The following is an 18,873-nucleotide window of genomic DNA, read 5'->3' as shown; positions in this document are numbered from 1 at the left end:
CTCTTAAAGGTCCCACCTGGTCTCTCCACTTAATGTCTCATAATGGGAATTACATTTCAAGTGAGTTTTAGAGGGAACAAGTCATATTCAAATTATAGCATATAGTTCAGCCCAGACTTTAGGGAGCTCATTGTTATGATTTGGATATAAGGTGTCCCCCAAAGGCTCCTGTGTCATGTAAGAACATTCATAGTTAAAAACACTGGATTGTGAGAGCTATCACGTAACCCGTCTATCCTAGTTTGAAAGGACTACTGTGTAACTCTTGGGCAATATGGTGGAGAGGCAGGTGGGTCACTGGGGCCATGACCTGAAAAGGTTCATCTTCCCTACCCCCAACCACTCCTTCCCAGCATCATGAGCAGAGCCCCATTGTTCCACCATGCCCTTCTGTCACATCACTCCGTCTCATCTGGGACCCAGAACAATGGAGTTAGCTGACCATGGACTGAGACCTCTGAAATTGTAAGCCAAAGTAAACTTTCCCTCCTCTAAGTCTTTCTTTTTGGGTATTTTGGTCATAGTGATGAGAAGCTCACTAACATACTCATCATGTGGCTCCATCCAGGCAAGGGCCAGTGGAGGAATATAGGAGTTAAGGCTCCTAGAACTTTCTGTGAGAGCATGATAGCTTTCTTTCCTTTGTGTGCTCTGTTCAATTCCTGCAGAAAATGTATACTCAGAGAACTCCCAACACGGGCCTGGGTCAGGACATTGCCAACTACAGTAAAGGACTGAGGGCATGGGTAAGTAGTTTCAGTTTAATCAATTCCAGTTCACTTAACTCTGGCCTTGACCCTTGCTTACTTCTCCAGCCCCTCAGTCTCTTGCATTCCCACCTGTGTTCTCCTGCTCTGGCACTGCACTCAAACATCACTCAAAACAGACTCCACCATCCACCTTCCATTTTATTCACTGTTAAACCCACCTCCTGCCCTGTTGCCATAGTGTACGTGTATGTTAATAAACAACAGCTAAGGAAAAAACAAAAAACAAAAAAACAAACAAACAAAAAAAACCCAGCAGCAACAACAAAAACTATGACATGCGTGCAAAAATGGATTATACTACTTTATGAAAGTAATAAACAACCCAGAGCCACGCCCTCACATAAAAATAGCAATGCTGTCATCTATTGATTATTGTGAACCAAACATTGAGCAAATACTTTAATTGCATTATCTTATTTAAGACAATAATCTAGCACTGTTTTCATCTTTTCCCTTAAGTAAAGCTAAGAACTGAACAGGTCAAAGTGGTGAAAACTGATTTTCTTAGATACTAAATCCAGTGGATTTACCCATTCTGGTATACTGACTTTAGTCATTTAAAATGTGATAAAGGTCACTTTCCTTTTTTCATAAGGAAAGACTGATTTCCAAGAAATGATGTAAGGATGATTGCTCAAAGTGCTTTGTCATATCACTCATCAAAATTTTCATCATTATAAACAGAATCACTAAGTTAAAAACACTTTGATGGATTTTACTACCTAAAAATTAAATGTTGTACTTAACATCATAAAGAAGAATGAAACTTGGAAGAACACTTGAAATATATATTGCCTCTGAAAGTTTACTCCTCTAATTTTAAAAACATTCTTGCAGCTAGAAAAGGAAAGAATACTGAAATAAAAAGGAAGTGATAAATAAACTCCTCAAAGATTTAAAACAAATGACTGAGAAATATAAAAACCTTTAGCCTCAGGAGTAATCAAAATGTACAAAATAAAATTACAATGAGATCTTGAAATAGTTAAGGATTTAATGATAATAACACCAAATACCACAGACATTGGAGGAATATACATGCCCATAAATGTTAATAAGGATGCAAAAGGATGAAGCATTAAGAAATAGAAAATGGGATCATTTTAGTTAAAAATATGGAAACTCCCAAATCCATTGATTCTATTTCTGTGAATTCATCCTAAATATGTAAATATGTAAAAATGATACTAAAAAAAATTTAAAATGTTCTGAATTTACTGGGAAGACATTTGTAGTATATTGTCAGATTACAACATGAATAATGTGATTACTTGAAAAGCATAGTTACAAATGCAATACACACATAATGGATATATTTATACTTATTCCAATTCTTGAAAAAAGTACCTTTTGTTAGCCATCAAAATGTGTTTATCCCTCAGAAGACAAAACTGCAGATGATTTTTATTTTCCTTATCATTTATCTATATAGTATCATTCAAAGATAAATAAATAATTTCTGATAATCAAAGAAAAAGTAAGAAAAAGTAAAATTGACAAAGAGAGTAAGTTTACACTCACCCCACTCCAAATCTGATCATGTATCCAATGCCTGGCTTCTGAAACCTCTACTGACTCATTTTTACCTATATATAAAAACTCAAACACTTATTTTGGCTTCCAAAGTCATTTCACATCTGGTCTTACATAAAACCTTGACTTCATTAACAACCTCCTCATCCCATGGGCCTTTTAAATACTGTGGGAAAATACCCCCCCCCCTTTTTTTTTCTCCTTAGCTGAAGAACCTTCAGTCTTATTCCTCTAGAAAACATCTCTTCCATGAAGGCTTGGTCCCCTAAAAAAATTGGTGCTTTCTGAACTTTGCTTTCACTGCATACTTTTTAAAAAAAAAATTTTAAAATTTATTTTAATCAGTTATACATGACAGTAGATTGCACTTTGATACATCACATATAATGGAGACCCACCAGTTGTATAGTTATATGTGTACATAGGGTAATAATGTTTGGTTCATGCTACTATCCTTCTTACCACTCCCCTCTTTTAATTCCCCTCTACTTAAAGTACCTCTATTCTTCTCTAACCCTCACCCCCATTGTGAATTAGCATATACATATCAGAAAAAACATTTGGCCTTTGTTTTTTGGGGGGATTGGCTTATTTTGCTTAGCATGATATTCTTCAGTTTCATCCACTTACCAGCAAATGCCATACTTTTAAGTTACTTGCTAATCATCTTCCTACATCCTGTCACATGCTTGCGGACCACATGACCGCTCTGTTCTGCTTTCCCTTTCAGGAGTCAGAGGAGCCAGCCTTAGACAAAGCTACAGGTTAGATGGATTAAAGGACAAATTGGCAAATGACTGCAAGAGAGGTGATATACTGTCATCACAGGTGTAATTAGGTATCCTTTATAGAGTTTACTCATTATGATTAATAATTTGAGTGAAATCCAAAATGACAATTTAAAGCCCTTTCTAAAGCAACATCTCCTAAGAGCCTGTACTAAGGAAAAATTTAACAAAAAACAATGAATGAGGGAACAGTTGAATAGATAGATCAATTGGTAGATATAGATGGTAGATACCAATAGGTCATAGTGTGTCATTCTTCATAATTATGGACTTATAGAACTATGGTTATCTACTATTCTGAAATAACAATAGTCTCATTTGAATTCCTTTTCTGAACAAATTTAAATGTGTTGGGTTTGGAAAGACATTTTCAAATAACATGGTAACTGGGATCAATTGGTAGTGGCTACTTAGGTTCCTATAATGGCTCATCCTTATTCAAGAGAAAGGATGTTCATAACAGTTGGCAGCTGGCAAGGGATAAAAGGGAATAGCAGTAGATGTCATCCTTTAGTGTATTGACCTCTGAAACACTTAGATAAGGGGAATTTAAGAGTTGCAGGACTGTATAAACTTTCTTCTGCTGCTTCTTAATTCCTTGATTTCTGTCTCTTCATATAGGCTCTGTGTTCTTGGACAGCATCCCAAAATGATGTTTTTCTTCAAGTCAAGTTCTATATAAACTCATGTTGATAAATTTAAACACCTTTAGCCTTTAGCTACTTCCACATAAATAAAAAGATTGGGTTAGTGTGGTTCATTTTAATGAGTAAGGAGGCAAAAATCACTTAAAGCAACTTCAGTTTGTTCTAGTGACTGGATAGCAATGTTTCTCGGCTAATGCTATAACTTGGCTATCAGCTTATACTTATGAACCATTTTAAGAATAAGAAATTTGGGAAGTTATTTGGCTCAGGGTATGAAAAACAAGATGTCACGCAAGGGCTTGTTAAAAGTTTCACCATGGCAAATTCAAACATATATAATATTATTAACTGTGTCTTGGCAGCTCATTTTCTTCTTATAAACAGTCAAAAAAGCAGCTCTGGTTTATTTAATTCCCAGAAAAGAAAAATTGGAACCATTTAGCCTGCTTAATATCAAAACCTACCTGACCCACAAAAGAATCAAGAGGAATTTAGCAGAACACTTCATTTGAGTTACATCATCGCATACACAGACCCTTTGACCACAAATAGAACTTTTAAAAAATCTCTAATACAAATTTCATAGTGTTCATGTCTTTTATTATTTCTCCCTCTAATACTCTTTCTCTGGTTTCTTTTTTTTACACCACCCTTCAGGATTTTCCAGGAATTAATTTCTTGTTCCTTTCTCCTTTCTCTTAACATTGATCTTCTTCAGAAGTTTGCCCAATCTTACAATATGAATCAACTTCATATTGACCCATGGCTAAATGTCCATCTTAAGTTTCAAAATCTGTATTTGTCTATTGTTCAATCATACTCTATCAAAAATATGAACTCTTATTTTTCTTCCCAGCTTTTGTAATTTTGTAGTGAAATGAGACATGAGAGAGGAGAGGAAGGAGTGGATTATAACTCCATGTTAGCATTAGATAATGGTTTTCTCGGTTACCTCTTCCAGGAAACAATCATATTTCAAATGGCCAAAAAACAAATGAAAAAAACTTAGAAAGGAAGATGCTTATATTGTCACCCATGTAATTTGGTGACAAATATTTTCTACCTAAACAAATAGTTCATGGTTAGATTAATGGTGAAGGTTTAAGTCATCTTAGAGGACTGGTAAGGGACACATCTGTCTCCTCCAGTATCTTTTCAGCACATCTCTATTTGTATCACACACCTGGCAATCTAATTTATTTTAGGGAAGAGCTACCCACCTCTTGTCCTTTTGGATTAATCATATGTTACTCCTCTCTTTCTTCCATGTCATTTTAGTTTGCAGTTCTGGAATGTTGTCATGTGGTAATTCTGTCATTTCACTTGCACTTTTCTTGACTCCTCTAAGAGTCTTTAAACTCTTCAATGACAAAGAACACGTTTTCTGCATTGTCTTACAATTAATAAATGCTCTGCACAGTACAGATCTATAGACGTTTTGTGTTTCATTCCTGAACTCAATCTAGGTAACATGGATTCATCTCTGTGTAATAGGCCTGCTTCTGAAAAACAAAATGAGGAGCTCCAAAAGCAGAACGATACTTTCAGAATACCATGTTATGTTTCTAAATAGATAGACAGATAGATATACATAAATCAAAAATCTGAAAACGGTCTGGAAGTGTACATTTCAATAACTTACAATGTCAGTAGTGTGGGATTAATAGCAGATCAAGAAGACTGTATCTGCATGCGAAATGGTTCAATTTTTGAAAGAGTTTTTTAAATGAAAATGGACCAAAAATTGAAAGGGTTACAGTAAGTGTTGAGGAGTGACTTGGCAAAAGGAGCACAGAGGTGAGAAAGAATTAAGTAGAGTTCAATAGAACCAGGTATAATTTCTGTACACATGACTCCATGAACAGGAGCAAAGGGGACACTTAAAGAAATCATAGGACTAAGGAGAGATCAGGATTAGGAGGGTTTGTACTAGTCTAGAAATGCTGACCTGAAAACCAACTAAAGTTTTCAACTCCTTCTTTTGAGGAACATTAGCTGTGCCGTGCTTTTCAAAAATGACTTGTCATAACTGATTTATGCCCACGTTAGCAACTCTTCTGAAATTACTTTGAAAGTAGACTAATGTGAGAGTTTCTCTTTAGAGATAATTCAAATTACTTGCATAGGAAGTGGCAGCAGGTCTGGGGATGTTGTAGCTCAGTGGCAGTGACCTTGCCTAGCTTGGGGCTGGCCTGCCATGGACTTTCACCCCAAACACTTGCAAGAAAAGAAAAGGGAGGGAAGGGAGAGAGAAAGTTGGAAGGGAGGAAGGCAAAGTTGGAGGGATGGAGGGAGGTAGAAAAGAAGGAAGAAGAAAAGGAGAAAAACCAGGAAGGGAGGAAGGAAGCAAGGAAGGTAGGAAATAGGGAGAGCAAAAGGGCAGGGAAAGGACTGAGTCACTCAAACAAAAGGCAAGGGACACAAAGACCAATAGAGGCCATAAAAGTTGTTTGAACAGTTTAGTCAGCTTTAGAATTTGAGTGACAACAAACTGAATGTTATGATGACTGGATGGAATCTTCCCACTAACCCCGCCTTGGCCTGGCCTAAACCAAATCAAGGGGTGGGTGGCATGGAGAGGAATTCTCTCTGGCTGGAGTGGGAGGGACCTAAACCTGTGGCACTTGAGGATGCACTGGGTAGGGAAGGGGACAAGACTCCCCTGATGGGCAGTTGAGCACAACAAGGCTCCTGGGAGCCTTTGATCATGGCTCCCACCGCCATACGCCCACCACCCACCATACGCTCAGCCCCTGAAGGGGATCACAGTGGTCTGCTCCGTTGCCTGGTGCAGGTTTTAGTTCCTGACCAAACACCTGAGTGTCCACAGCCTGTGTTGGCCTGCCTGGGCAGGCTGTGGTTGTGGTGGCAAGAGCCAAAGCTGTCTTGGAGTGATGGAGGAGCCAAGGGCTGCCTCTCAGCCATACTAGTGGGTGGTTCTAGAAGAAGCACCCAGGGTTGTGGCAGCATTGTCCGAAGACATGAAGCCAGGCCATCTTCCTTATGGCTAACTACAGTAACAAAGCGGATGCCAAGTGGCCAAACTTGGGAGGGCGACAGCCTGAGTTTTGAGTGACAGCCCGAAGGGGTAGGCTGTGTGGACAGTACAGCAGGAACGGAGAAGGTCTTGAAGTGGGAACCCATGAGGAAGGGGTGACTGGTAGGAGAAGTGGGAAAGTAGTTGAAGATTCACCCAGAGGGTGGGTGATGAAGAATCAGGTTAGATCACCCAGTAAAATGGGAAGTTTCCTCAGAGCGAGAGCTGTGAAGCAACATCCTGTGACATTTTTTAAAAGAGGGAAAAGGTCACTCCAGTTTCTGTGCCAAAACGGATCATAGGTGAGGAGGGTGGGAATGGAGAGGCCATTATGGTGATTGAGAGTTGAGAGATGTGGTGGTTTGCAAGGTGACTTTGGTGGTTTTGAAGATGTTGTTGATGAGTTCTAGGGACAGGTCTTTTGTGGGGACTGCAATAGAGCATGGTGCCAGCACAGCAAGTCTGGGGAGAGCCCAGGTTGAGTGTCTGTGTGCTAGAGATAAAGCAACAGGGAGAGGCTTCTGGTTACAGGAGTTCAGAAGAGAGTTATGTTTTCTGAAAACTTAACATTGTGGGAAACCTCCTGCTTGTTGTTGATGGCTGCTGTGCAGGGAGCAGAATAACCCTGTGGTCTCTCTGAGGAGGCCCACAAGTGGCTATGTGGACAAGAAGCCAACCCCCTGCTGGTTTTTCACTGGCTTACTGACTCCTGCCTTCTCAGTAGGCATAAAGGCAGTGCCTCTGAGCACAAGGACCAGCTCTCTCGGCTGAAGGAAAAAGATCCAGAATTCTACAAGTTCTTGTAAGACAATGAGCAGAGCCTGCTAAACTTTAGTGACTCAGACATCTCTGAGGAGGAAGAGGAGCAGTTTCACTCCTTGCCAGGTGCACTGGAGGTGAGGATAGCACAGACCTGTCCAGCAGGGCACCTGTGGCTTCTACACCCTCCCCCAGCATGACTCTTCTGTATCTGGTGTAGGAAGCAAGCGAAGAAGAAGACGGAGGAGAGGATGGGGACAGAGTCCCTGGAGGACCTCAGCAGAAGAAGAATGAGTCTGTTCCTGTGACCCTAGCCATGGTGGAGAAATGGAAGCAGTCTGCAAAGGTGAGAAGAAGGAGTGTGGTCTGAGCAGCTGGACCCCACCACAGGCCGGAGTCTCTCCCTTGTCTCATTGAGGTGCTCATGGCTGTACAGGTGGGAAGAGCCCTTCTCTGAACAGCACACAATGTCCAGTCCACATGTGTAGAGTGCTAGGAAGCCCTGGTTGGGATTCTTCAGTCATAGTTCAGCTTTTCTCTCAGGGGCTCTGCTCCCTGAAGTAAAGCCATTGTGGGTGTATCTGTTAGGTGTGTCTTGGTGTAGTTTCTCTTGCTTTATAGTGGGATGCCAACAGATAGTTCGTAAAGAAAAGATATTTAGTCCTAGGAATGTAGCTCAGTAATAGAGTGCCTGCCTAGCATGTATGGACTCTGGGCTCAATCCCCCAGCACTAGGAAAATAAGAAAGAAAGAGCAAGGGGAGGGAAGGGAAGGAGGGAGGGAGAGAGGAAGAAAGGAAATAAAAGAAAGAAAAGGTGTTTACTTGGCTCACAGTTCTGGAGGTGGGAAGTACAACAGCATGGTGCAGCATCATCACATGGCTGGTGAGATAGCAAGCTTGCTCCTCCAACTCAGGACTTTCAGCCTTTTCCCCTGGGGCTCCTGAGCTGGGCTCATTCCCTTTCCAGGAGGATTATAGACTTGTCTCTATTTTAGTTGCCAGAACACGGCTTAGTGGTGCCGCCCCTACCTCTGCCCTATTTCTGAGGTTGTGGGGAAGGATCTCTTTTCTCTCAGGAGCAGGTTCTTGGAGTCAGTTATCTCTTGCTCTGCCTTGTGCAACCTCCTGCTCACCCAGAGTTATTGATCTCTTGCTCCTTCAGCACCTCACTCCCAAGCTGTTTCATGAAGTGGTGCAGGCATTCAGAGCAGCTGTTGCTACCATCCAAGGAGACCAGGAAGGTGTTGAGGCCTGCAGGTTTCAGGTTACAGACAGCACTGGTGAGCAGGGTCTACAGGGCAGGTCAGGCTGGCTTACGTGCTCTCCTGTGAGTGACATCTGTGTCCCTTCCTCACAGTGTTCAACGCTCTTGTCACCTTCTGCATCAGAGATCTCTTTGGATACCTACCTAAGCTGCTATTTGGAAAGGCCCCAAAGGATACCAGCAGGTGAGAGAAATAGGGTGATCAGAGCTCTGCTCTGCAAGAGAGGACACTGTCCCCAGGGCCTTGGCCCACCTAGGACAGAGGCATGGCAGACTTTGGGGGCTCCTGAGAAGGAAGAGCAAAAGAGGCCTTTGGGGGATGTACTCTTGCCAGTGGGGGTGGCCCCACTCCTTGCCTTTTTCTTCCAGAAAAGAAATTCTATGCTGAGAATTTCTTGAGAGCATGGTGTGTGCTTGTTTTTTTTTTTTTTTTTTTTTTTTTGGTATTGGGTGTTGAACTCGGGTGCTTAACCACTGAGCCACATCCCCAGCCTTATTTTTATATTTAGAGACAGGGTCTCACTGAGTTGCCTAACGCCTTACTATTTCTCAGGTTGGCTTTGAACTTATGATCCTCCTGCCTTCACCTTCTGAGACGCTGGGATTACAGGCATGCACCACTGTGCCCAGCGTGTGCTTGGTTTTAATCTTAAATTTTCCCAGGGTTTGGAAATCCAACTTCTGTCAGGACAGCTTTGAAAGAAAGCAGAAAGGCTCCACTGGGCTGTCAGCATCATGAGGGGTTGTAGGAATACCTTCACTAGAGCATGAGAGTGTTCATGTGTGTGTAGGCAGTGTAGACTGAAGGGGTCAGGCGAGGAGGGTGGAGGACAAAGCAGTGAGATGAGCAGGCAACAAGACAAGTGGTCCATGCAACTGGACCTTGGGGAGCAGCAATAGGGGATCCACAGCTGATGCTGACTGAAATGCCAAAAGGGAGCTGAATGGAAAACTCTCAGGGCCCTGCCTTTGGTCCTTGGTGTGTTTAGCCAATTTCTGTGAACATCAAGAAACTTACAGGAACCCGGCTTTTGTTGTCAGATGTTCAGTCCAGAAGATTTAAGGGTCCAGAGTTTTAGGGAAAAATGTGAATGTGCATGGTTGGGTCTTCTTCCCAGTGCATAGGGGCCAGAGCCACCAGTCTGCACCAGTGAGTGGTGCCTGGTTAGGTCCAAAGGTCCTGAGTGCTGCTGAGGGTTGTGGTGTGACGGGGCCAAGGGAACCCAGAGGAGGCTGGTGTATGAGGGATGCAACTGGGGCTGGGCCCTTCTGGGAAGAATAGGACTCAGTATATCAGAGGGCAGTTGCTCTGCTTTGGCTGGGTGGGTGGTCTTTGGGAAGGGCTGGTGTTGCTTTACTGGGGGGTGGGCAGCTGTGTCTGTCAGCTGCACAAAGCCCCTCAGCATTTTGTGGAGAGAGGTGGGAAGTCTTCTCAGGGCAAGGTATGGTCTGAGACTCACTGAGGCAGCCTTGAGTCTAAGCTGCAGGAATGGGGATGTGTTTGGTTTCTGCAGGATGCTGCAGCCGTCCAGCAGTGCACTCTGGGGGAGACTCCGTGTGGACATCAAGGCATACCTAAGTGCAGTCATGCAGGTGCTGTTCCTGAGGGGAAGGAGCATGGAAGCCCAGATCACAGTCGGGGCCCTTGCCATATTGGGTGGTCCAGTGTTTTTTGTGCCTCAGACTCAGTAAGATAGTGTCTCACAGCCCCCTTCTGCTTCCCTAGCTGGTGACCTCTCTGGCAGAAGCTACTGTGTCAGCGGCTGTCCTGCAGCACATCAGCAGCCTTGTGCCTTACTACCTAACCTTCCCCAAGCAGTGTTGCATGTTGCTCAAGGTGAGCAGGCTCATCACGCTCTGTTGGTGTGGCTGGTGGTGCACACAGCCACCCCACAAATACATCCCATTCCTGTTCAGGGCAGAAGTGTCACCTGCACCTACACTGGCTTCTGGCCAGCTCCTTTCCAGCCCTCCTCCACCTGGGTACCTCATCTAGGGCATCCCCTGACCCAGGCAGGCCAGCATAACTCGGTGATGTGAGAACAGGTTGCACTCAGGCATCTGTGTCCTAACAAGTTTTGAGAGCTGGATTCATTATACATTCTCATGCACACCTAATGGTAAAGGCAAGTTGTCACGGTCTTGCCTCTACAGGGCATGACATACTGTGTTCTGTGTTTTGGTGCCTCTTACTATTTTGCTACCAGCTTCTCCTGATGTGTTTTGGGAAGGGCTGTCTTCAAGCAGTAACACAGGAGCCTCTGGCTTGGCTTAGGGAGGGGAGGCATGTGCTGGGTCTAGGGGTTCCTGGGTGAGAAGGCTGGGGCAGACAGTGACATATTCCCTTTTCAGAAAATGGTGGTCCTATGGAGCACGGGTGAGGAGTCTTTGCGGGTGCTGGCTTTCCTGGTCCTCATTAGAATCTGCCAGCACAAGAAGGACATCTTCTTGAGCCCTGTCCTGAAGATAGTGTGGGCCCTGAATCTGTCTTGGGAATCAGCCTGAGGGCCTAACAGGCTGCCTTTTTGGTCAGTGCCCTTAGCTGGGCCCTGGCATCATAGCTCAGGGCAGACTAAGGTCCCTAGATCCCATTCCTCACCAAGAATGTAGGAGTGCTGACAGACACAGGAACCCTCAGCCTTCTGGGCTCTACCTTGACTTTGCTTCAGATAACCGTCCCCAAGGGGGAACATCTTGTTAGTGGTTGAGAACTTCCTACAGGAAGAATAGAGTAGGTCTGAGGTCACAGCCAGCATCCAAACCCTGCTGTCCAACTCCAGACCTAGGGGGGCCCATCTGTGTGCAGGGACCCTCTGAAACCCTCATACTGGCCCAGCGTGCAGCAGGACTTAACTCACTCCCTACCCCTCACCACATACCTTCCCTGCAGGGTCCCTCTGCATACCTTAGACTGTGTAAGTCTGACAAGCATATGCTTGGGCATATGCATGGGGCTGAGCAGCATCAGAATCCTGAGGAGTTGGGGGTCTGTGCAAGGGGGTCTGCAGCCATTGGCTTGGCTGTAGTTCCTGCTTGAGGCAGCAGTTCCAGGAGAAATGTCTAGGTGTTGGCAGATGGCTTGGAGCCAGGTAGTGGGTTTTCGGGTGCTTCTGACTGGAGTCTCTCTGGCAGCAAATGTATATCACATATGTGAGGAACTGCAAGTTCACCTCTCCAGGCACTCTGCCCCTCATCAACTTCATGCAACGGACATTGACTGAGCTGCTTGCCCTGGATCCCAGCATCTCCTACCAGTACGCCTTCCTCTATATCCACCAGCTCACCATCCACCTGCGCAGTGCCATGACTATGGGCAAAAAGTTGCACACAGCCATCCCTCCAGACTTGGGAGTCTGATCAGCAGAGGGCCTGGGGGCCTCCTTGAATTCAGGCCTAGCACCTTGGTGGATGTGATGGGTGGGCACACTGGGGAGGAGGCACACTTGGCTACTGTCCTGGGTGCTGACACTCAGGCAAACTCTGCTCTGACCAGGACACGTACCAGTCAGTGTACAACTGGCAGTATGTCCACTGCCTCTACTTGTGGTGCCGTGTCTTGAGTACCCTTGGCTCCAGCGAAGCCCTTCAGCCTCTGCTCTATCCCCTCTTGCAGGTGGTCATTGGCTGCATCAAGTGAGTTCATCGGGCAAGTTTTTGGCCAGTAATGTTGTGTCCAGGGTCTTTGGGCCTTGGCAATCCCTGTTGGGCTTGCAGTCAAGTTCGCTGCAGAGTACTCTGTGCTCTGAGGGCAACAGTGTGAAGGCCTTTTTGGTTTCTTGTGAGGTGCTTTGTGCCAGTCTGACCAGGAGGGGGCATCTTTGTCCTGAAAAGCATCCTTCTGAGCTTTGGCGATTAGACTAGGAGGGAAGGTGGAGGTCCAGGGGAGGGAGCCCTGAAAGCAGGGAATGGGGAAGAAAGGGAGCCAGGAATGAACAGCCCCCACCCGTGTTAAAGTGTAGTGAATATGAAAGCTGCATGGGTGTTCCTCTGATCCCATCGCTGAGCAAGGAAGCAGATGCTTAGACCAGTACCAAGTTCAAAGTGTTTTGTGGTAGGTACCCTGTTCTGTTTGGGGGAGTGTGATGCTACTTTCTGTGGGCATTGTGACTCCTCACCTGGCTGGAGTGACAGGAAGGCCCTCCTGGGGGTTCAGAGGCAGTGGGTAGCCAAAACTGGTGTTGAGTGATGACTTAACCAGCCTCTGCCCCTTCCCGCCTTGCCCCTCCCAGGCTGGTCCCTACTGCCCGCTTCTACCCCCTGCGCATGCACTGTGTGCGTGCCTTAACACTGCTGTCAGAGAGCACTGGCACCTTCATCCCAGTGCTGCCTTTTATCCTTGAGGTGAGTGGGTTCTGCAATCTTGGTTCAGGGTGCTTCAGTTCTCCTGCCTGCCCCTGAGTCTGCTGTGAGGTCCACATCACTTCCCTGAGCTTTGCATGGGTTCAAGGAGCACATTACTCTGCTCAGCACTTTACCTCCTAAGCTGGTTGTGAGTGTCAGTCACTTAGGCTCTGAGGGTTGAGCCTGAGGACCCTGGGTTTGCAGTCAGGGAACAGACTCTGGCCACAAAGATATTTGCTCAGGACTTCAGCGGGCAGGAGAGCTGGGCTTCAAACCCAGGTTTGTGGTTTCAGAGCTTTCAAGGCCCTGCCTAGACCACTATGTGCACTTGAGCACCAGTGCTGCTCTGAGGGAGGCAGGTTAGTGTCAGGTTAGGCCTTAGCCCACAGGATGTTCAAACACTTGCTGTCTCCAGGTCACAAGAAAAGGGAACCCATGCCTGTTCCCATTCCCTTCCACTGAGGCAGGTTGCTGTTTGTGCTTTGTGAAGCTGTTGTGGAAGCCACATCTGTTTCCCTGTGACAGCCAGGTGTGATTCCTAACTTCCCCTGCTGTGACCTCTCTACCTTGGCACCCCACTGAGGGCCTCCTACCCTGACAACTGGCTCTAGGTGCCTCCCCAGTCTCTTCCACTGCTGTGGCATGGTTTCTTTTTCTCCTTCATCCTGGACAGTGCTCGAACACTGACCCTGCCTTGGTTTATTGTAGCTGCAACTTGTGGGGCCTCCCATGCCCAGATGTAGGTTGAGAAGGCAGATCACAGAGGCTGAAGTGAGCAGGGCATCTGGACCTTCCTGGTTCCCTGGGTTGGAGACCAATGGATTCATAGTTTCATCCCCCATGAGCCTGAGTGTGGCTGGGAGGCTGTGGACACTTCCTTGTGGCCCCCACATTGGACCTGGAGCAGACTCATCAGCCTGAGTTGGAGGACTCTGAGCATCTGAGCCCCATCCCCTGATGAGCTTGGTCCTTCCCTGCCACCTCAGGATGGCCTAGTGGAGCAGCTGTATGACCTCATGCTGGAGTACCTGCAGGGCCAGGCCCACAGTATTGCCTTCCCTGAATTGGCACTGCCTGCTGTCTTACAGGTGTGTACCCAATGGTTGGCTCCCTCCCCAAATCCCCTGGGGGCCTGCTTTATGATGGACTTTGATTATCTTTTAATGGACACAGTGCCCTTTGTACACAGGGACTGAAAGGAGGTGTCTTTGTCCCAGCTTCACAGGGCTAGTAGCAGAGCCTGATCCTTTATGGTCTCCACACAGGCACCGCCTTGCAGCTGGACCCCTTGGACCATAATGTGTGGTACTGGTCATGGGGGTGTAGGAGATTATCAGTCACTCAGGAGGTTGGGACAGGTCTGGATGGCTCACCAAGGATCCTAGCAACATGTTGGTCCACTGAAACACTGTCTAAGCCTTCCAGGGACCAGACCAGCTGCCTGCAGAAGTCTTTACACTGGGGTGGGCTGGTCCCTGACTGATTTCCTGTGTGGTCCTGGGGCTGGGGTGGGGGTTTCTCTCTGCTTCTCCCATGAGAGTATGGCTCTCTGCCTGCTGTTCCCTGACTCAGGCCTGCACCTCTCATGGGGGAGGGTCAGTGCTGCTGCTCACAACTGAGCTGCATCTGAGGCCCATCCAGACAGGTTGTGTGTGTGTGTGTATGTGTGTGTGTGTGTGTGTGTGTGTGTGTGTGCAAGGCTGCACATGCATAGTCACTTGCTGTCGTTTGGCACTTGGCTGTGGCCTGGGTCCCAGATAGGAGTGCCTGGCAGTCAGGAAGCTTCTGCTGCTGGATTCAAAGGTCTCAGGGATAGGGGACTAGAGTAGGGGTAAACAGATATTTTCAATAAGTGTTCTTGGATTTATGGTTGCATGGTTTCTCAGTCTGGCTACTGGCCTTTGGCCACAGTACAAAAGCAGCCACAGAAAGCCCATTGCATGTGAGGGAATGAGTGCAGCTGTTGCCAGAAGAGCTGTATTTACAGAGATGGGCAGGCTGGAGAGCAGCCTGATTTCATCTGTGGCCCACTGTCCACTTGTGTGCAGTTGGGCTCTGGACCTCCCTGGAGTCGCCATGACGTTTTGATGGGCCCTGGACTTCCTTTGGGGTGCAGGGTATCCTGTCTGCCTGCTGGGTTGATTGCCCCCCCCCCCCGCCACTTCTGCAGCTCAAGTCCTTCCTCCGGGAGTGCAAGGTGGACAACTACTGGCGGCAGATGCGCCAGTTGTTGGAAAAGGTGCAGGAGAATGCAGAGCACATCCACAATCACCGCCAGAGGGTCTCTTTTGGTGTCTCTGACCAGCTTGCAGTGGTCAGTAGGGAACTGGTATCTGGAGTGGGGGTGGTGCTGCTTGAGGGCACTCATCAGGGAATGGCTGGGTTTGAGGTTTGCCCATAGTGGGACATGATTCTGAACTGCCCCACTCCTAGGATGCTTGGGAGAAGCAGGCCCTAGAAGAGGGGACCCCACTCACCAGGTACTATAGCCACTGGTGGAAGCTGAGGGACCGCGAGATACAGCTGGAGATCAGTGGTAAAGAGCGGGTACATCTGGGGTGCCAAGGGAGTGGGTGGGTCAGCTAGATTCAGATCTTGCACATTGGCATGACTTTTAGGACCAGGCAGAGATTTGATTGGGATGACTTTGGTGGTGGTGTGGGTGGGGCATGGGAGGACTATGGCTGTTTGAGGAGGTGGTGATCCTATGGGGTAGTGTCAGGAGTTGTCACAACCAGGCATCTCCCAAGGGTAGGGGCCTTGGGGGGAATGGCGTGGCTTCACATATTTGTCACACAGGCCAGCCTGTGGACCCCAGGAAGGCAGGTAGAAGGGCTTTAGCTTTTGACTGTGGGCATGGCTGTGACTACGAGTTGGGGTGACTTGAGAGACTGCTTCTTGAAGTAGCATGCCACCAAGGTGCTGGCTCTCCTGGGAGGGATGCTACGGATGTGGGAGCAGAAAGGTTGCCAAGTAGCAAGTGGCCAAGCAGGGTGCTCCTGAGGGCTGCTGGAGGCTTATGAGGGAAATAGTGTTGGCCTCTCTGAACCCCCTGCCCATGCCTACCTACTCCTCTGGTTCTGATTATTCCAGATAGAAGATCTGAACTTCCCAGAGATCAAACAGCGGAAGATAGAGGACAGGAAGGATGAGGACAGGAAGGAATTTAAAGACCTCTTTGACCTGGACAGTACTGAGGATGAGGAGACCACAGACTTTTGGGAGAGAGGTGGGGGCTGCCCCTGCTGTAGCATGTGCTCCTGGAGATGGGGAGGGTGTGGATGGCTATGGGACCTCACAGCCAGAGGGGTCCCCGCCTCAGTGTTTTCTGTGCTGATTGCTAAGCATCCCTACTCCTAACTACACTGTTTGATCTTCCACCTGCAAGTGGAGAGACGGGTGGTCCTCTTGCTTGTGCCTTACCCTGCTGTGGACCTCTGCTGGTGGTCACTGGGTGGGGGGCTCATCATGGACTCTTCTCGGTTCACAGAAACACCTGGGTCCCTGAGAACTCGGCAGGGGCTCAAAGTGGAAGAAGATGATAAGTACTACCAGGAAGAGGAGGATAGCAGCAACTCAGAAGGTGAGTGGTTCTTGGGGCAAGGGATCTGATCCTTAATCCCATCTGGCAACAGAGCCATGGGAGGGCAGCCCCAAGCCCTGCCCACTCCTCCCTGGGGTGCTCAGCCAGCTGCTCTGTTCTCATGGGCTCTAGCAGCCAGCTTATAATGCACCAATAAATTAATTAATTAATGCTGTGATTAATTAGTGATGATTAACCTCCAAGACTGGCTTCCTCCCGATAAGCAGAATTTATGTGGCCTTTTCTGTCCTTGCAGATGGAGGCCCAGATGCAGAGGCGGGGCTGGACCCTGGTGAGCTGTGGCAGCTGGCCCAGGGGCCCCAGGATGAGCTAGAGGATCTGCAGCTTTCGGAGGAGGACTAAGGGTCTCCTGCAGTGCCCCAAAGGCCCTGAGGCCAGTGTCTGTGCAGCAGGAGGGCAGTAGACAGTGGACAGGGCTTTATTGTCACAGCACGACAGACCAGATGAACCAAGAGCTGTGCTGACCTGGGCAGCAAGAGCCAGCCCTATGCAGGAGGCTGGTCCTGCTGCCAGGTCACAGCAGCCTGCTCCAGAGAGGTGGCTCCCTGGTTCCTCTACTCCTTTGTCTTTGGTTTGTCTATGGACCTCTGCATTCACTCCCAGAAAGTCTTCAAAAACTCATTCAGTCCTTTTAAGTCACATTTTTTCCTTTTAAAAATTCTGAACAGACACAGGGAGGGTGGCTGTCCCTAGGCAGAGCTGCTGTGGCCCTGGCAGCCCCATCATCGCCCTCAGGACCCATGGGCCTCCTCACCTGTGGGTCCCAAGCCAACCTCCACACTGCCTCTCTGGAATTCACAGCGGCTCTGGTGCTCAGGCATAACGAGGTGGCAGCTTCGGTGCACACTGGATATGAGTGTGGGAAGGTCACTGTCCTGGCTGCAGCAGAGCAAGACAGAGGATGAAGCCATGAGCCTTGGCAGTGCGACCTGAAGAGCATGAGTACAAGGGCGCTTGGGGCTGAGGACAGCGTGCACTGAGCGTGGTGATGTGTGTGCATACCTCTGTGGGCTTGGGATGCCACACCTATGCACACTCACCAGGCAGGCCAAGAGAAAGCAGAGACATGGCACCTAGACCCCACTACAGCACCCAGCTGGTCTGTGCAGAGCCAGAGCAGCCCCTCCCACCTTCCTCTCTCCAGAGAGGCAGCTGTGCTCAGCTCCCTGCCTTAGAGGGAGGACAGGACGGCCTGCTGTCTCACAGGACAGGCACATAGAGGGCACACTGCCACCCATGTGCTGCCAGCTCTGAAGCAAGCACCTGGCACGTGCCACTTTGGTTAAAACTTGCAACACCCTCTCGGGGCCCTCATTTCTCCAAATAAGGAAACTGAGGTTCAGACCAAAGTCCTGTAGCTAAAAAGACTCTGCCCTGGAATGGTACCTGTGGCCCCAGGAGATGCACTGGCTGGCTCAGGACACCTGTGATCCCCAGGGTGCACCCAGGCCTGGCCTTGGAATCACCCTGCATGTGATTCTTTGTCCCTTCTCCCTCCTGATGAGCCCTCACCCACAGCCCCAGAGAGAAGAGGGAGGAGAAAGTGGGGCACCCCTGGGGTTATGTGAGCAACCCCATCATCAACAGAGAAGGAGGGGACAGGAAGTCAAGGCCAGCCAGAGCAGGGGCAGGGAAGCCCAGTGCCCCAGCAATGCCCTCCCGGCCCACCTGTGGTGGAGCAGCCTCTTCAGCAGCACTGACACTAGCAGAGCCTCCTCACAGTGACCTAGGATCCAACCCTGAACCTTATTAAATAGCCCCCAGCCCGGGCTGGCAGGACCCAGGCTAATCCTGGCCAGGCCCTAAGCAGATCAGTTTCAGCACCAGATACCCCGGGGCAGCCCCAGAGCCCCTAGGAGACCCATATGTAGATTCTCCCCTACCCCCGTGAAGGTGGGAGGCAGGTGGGGGAGTAAGTACTTTATGGGATTAATCTCCCGAGGCTCATCCCCCATCATCCTCACTGATGTGGGGTGTTGGACAGAACTGCTGTCCTCAGCATGGGGAAAGGGCCTGGGCTGGCCGGGTACAGGGCTGCAGCTGCCATGGAGCTTCTCCCCACAGTGCACTGGACACTTCCTGCTTCCAGGGACTGGAGAGGTGAGCACAGTAATTTCCTGTGAGCCCTG

The 18,873-nt window shown here is 48.1% G+C and overlaps 1 protein-coding gene across 1 annotated transcript; it reads left to right on the top strand.

Annotated features, from left to right (window-relative positions):
- Positions 1-671: 671 nt before the first annotated feature.
- Positions 672-17,086, top strand: LOC143389214 (nucleolar complex protein 2 homolog). Its single transcript, XM_077108263.1, is given in 18 exon segments — positions 672-746; positions 7,420-7,671; positions 7,755-7,880; positions 8,615-8,617; positions 8,698-8,815; positions 8,893-8,983; positions 10,314-10,392; positions 10,526-10,636; positions 11,152-11,268; positions 11,932-12,129; positions 12,293-12,432; positions 13,029-13,140; positions 14,127-14,228; positions 15,311-15,454; positions 15,574-15,687; positions 16,234-16,369; positions 16,631-16,723; positions 16,980-17,086. Coding segments are annotated over 18 exon segments (2,118 nt in total).
- Positions 17,087-18,873: the final 1,787 nt, after the last annotated feature.

The sequence above is a fragment of the Callospermophilus lateralis genome, unplaced genomic scaffold, assembly GCF_048772815.1.
Source record: "Callospermophilus lateralis isolate mCalLat2 unplaced genomic scaffold, mCalLat2.hap1 Scaffold_312, whole genome shotgun sequence".
In the NCBI taxonomy this organism is placed as follows: Eukaryota; Metazoa; Chordata; class Mammalia; order Rodentia; family Sciuridae; genus Callospermophilus; species Callospermophilus lateralis.
The sequence above is the reverse complement of the archived record's forward strand: the minus strand, read 5'-3'. Positions and strand labels throughout refer to the sequence as shown.